Source organism: Anopheles ziemanni, chromosome 2 (genome assembly GCF_943734765.1).
Source record: "Anopheles ziemanni chromosome 2, idAnoZiCoDA_A2_x.2, whole genome shotgun sequence".
Taxonomy (NCBI): domain Eukaryota; kingdom Metazoa; phylum Arthropoda; class Insecta; order Diptera; family Culicidae; genus Anopheles; species Anopheles ziemanni.
The window spans coordinates 76,551,858-76,553,287 of record NC_080705.1 but is presented as its reverse complement, the minus strand read 5'-3'; the positions used below and the strand labels follow the sequence as shown (position 1 = coordinate 76,553,287).

The 1,430-nt window shown below is 51.6% G+C and overlaps 1 protein-coding gene across 1 annotated transcript; it reads left to right on the top strand.

Moving 5' to 3' along the window:
* LOC131281324 (trypsin 3A1-like) lies at positions 1–1,007 on the top strand. The gene is made up of 3 exons (XM_058310649.1): positions 1–291; positions 362–696; positions 815–1,007. The coding sequence occupies exons 1-3, from the start codon at positions 1–3 to the stop codon at positions 1,005–1,007; spliced, it is 819 nt and encodes a 272-aa protein (XP_058166632.1).
* The last annotated feature ends 423 nt before the right edge of the window (positions 1,008–1,430 follow it).

Below are 1,430 nucleotides of genomic sequence, written 5' to 3'. Positions count from 1 at the left end.
ATGAAGTCGTTGTTTGTGGTGGCGCTGCTGATCGGCAGCTGTTTCGCTGGCTGGGAGGAGGACCTGTACCTGTCGAAGCGCCGACTTCCACGTGGCATCGTTCCACCGCTCGGTAAGCCTGCCAACAACAATGGTCGAATCGTTGGTGGGTTCGAGGCAAACATTGCCAACTTCCCGTACCAGCTGTCGTTGCGCCAGAATGGTGCCCACATCTGTGGAGCTTCGGTGATCTCGAGCAACTACGCCCTCTCGGCTGCCCACTGCACGTTCCCGGCACCTCCCGTAGCGGCGGTAAGTTACTCTTTCGCAAGGTTTTCAGACGAGTTTGAAACAATTATTAATTGTTTGGATCTCTCAACAGATTTCACTGCGCGGTGGCAGTACCGACCGAACCCAGGGCGGTGTCTTGTTCCAGGCGGCGGCCATCATCAACCATCCATCGTACTCGGACGGCAGTCTGGACTTTGACGTGTGCGTCATTCGCATCACGACATCGTTCGTCGGTTTGCACATCAGCCCGGCGACGCTGGCCCCGGAGGGCACGGACTATCCGGCCGGTACGCGCACCATGGTGTCGGGCTGGGGTGCCACCAGCCCCATCGGTGGCCTGCCCATCAATCTGATGGCCGTCGAAGTGCCACTTATCTCGCAGGAAAGCTGCCGCGGAATCTGGGGTGCAGCGAGCGTTACCGATAAGTAAGTGTGTCCAACGTTTTCGCCAACGTGCGCCGGTAGCATATGAGCCGTTATCTGTTGACCATGTTCGACAACTGATTAACATCGTTTCGGGTATGTTCTCTTTTACCGTCAACAGCATGATTTGCGCCAGCGAACCTGGACGGGACGCGTGCGGTGGTGACAGTGGCGGACCGCTGACCAACAATGGCCGACAGATCGGTATCGTGTCTTGGGGTTCGCCGCTGTGCCAGGGCAACTTGCCGGGTGTGTATGCTCGTGTGGCCGCCCCAGCCATCCGCGGTTTCATTCGTGACACCGTCGGTGTTTAGACTGTGAAATGTGTGTTCTAAGTAAACGTTTAAATAAATTACATGGTATTTTTTATTACTAAACGAAGAGTGTCTACCATCCCGAAATGTCCGACTTTCCGTTTGGCCGTTAAAATTCAAGTACCTCGTAGGAAGGTGCACTTAGAACATAAATAAACAAAAATCATTATTAACTGTTCTATGTTCTCTAATATTGACCGCAAAGATGCTTTTTTCGAGTGTCCGGATTTGCTTTGAGCGTACTCGTATATCGCAAATCTTCATACGCGTTATCAGTGGGCGCTACAACTGTTATCAGAAACGAACGAATAGTTGCAAAATATCATTTATGTTATATTTTATCATTGTACTACCGCGCCTTACTAAAAAACAGGTGTGTGGAGTTGGAATCCGATAACGTCTTTCCAGAAATACAGTGTGCAA

Excerpts from the sequence above, each read along its gene's own strand:
- LOC131281324 (XM_058310649.1), top strand. The coding sequence starts at position 1 with ATGAAGTCGTTGTTTGTGGTGGCGCTGCTGATCGGCAGCTGTTTCGCT. Across the intron at positions 292-361 it reads CGGCACCTCCCGTAGCGGCG|ATTTCACTGCGCGGTGGCAG; the intron begins GTAAGTTACTCT and ends ATCTCTCAACAG. Across the intron at positions 697-814 it reads GCAGCGAGCGTTACCGATAA|CATGATTTGCGCCAGCGAAC; the intron begins GTAAGTGTGTCC and ends TACCGTCAACAG.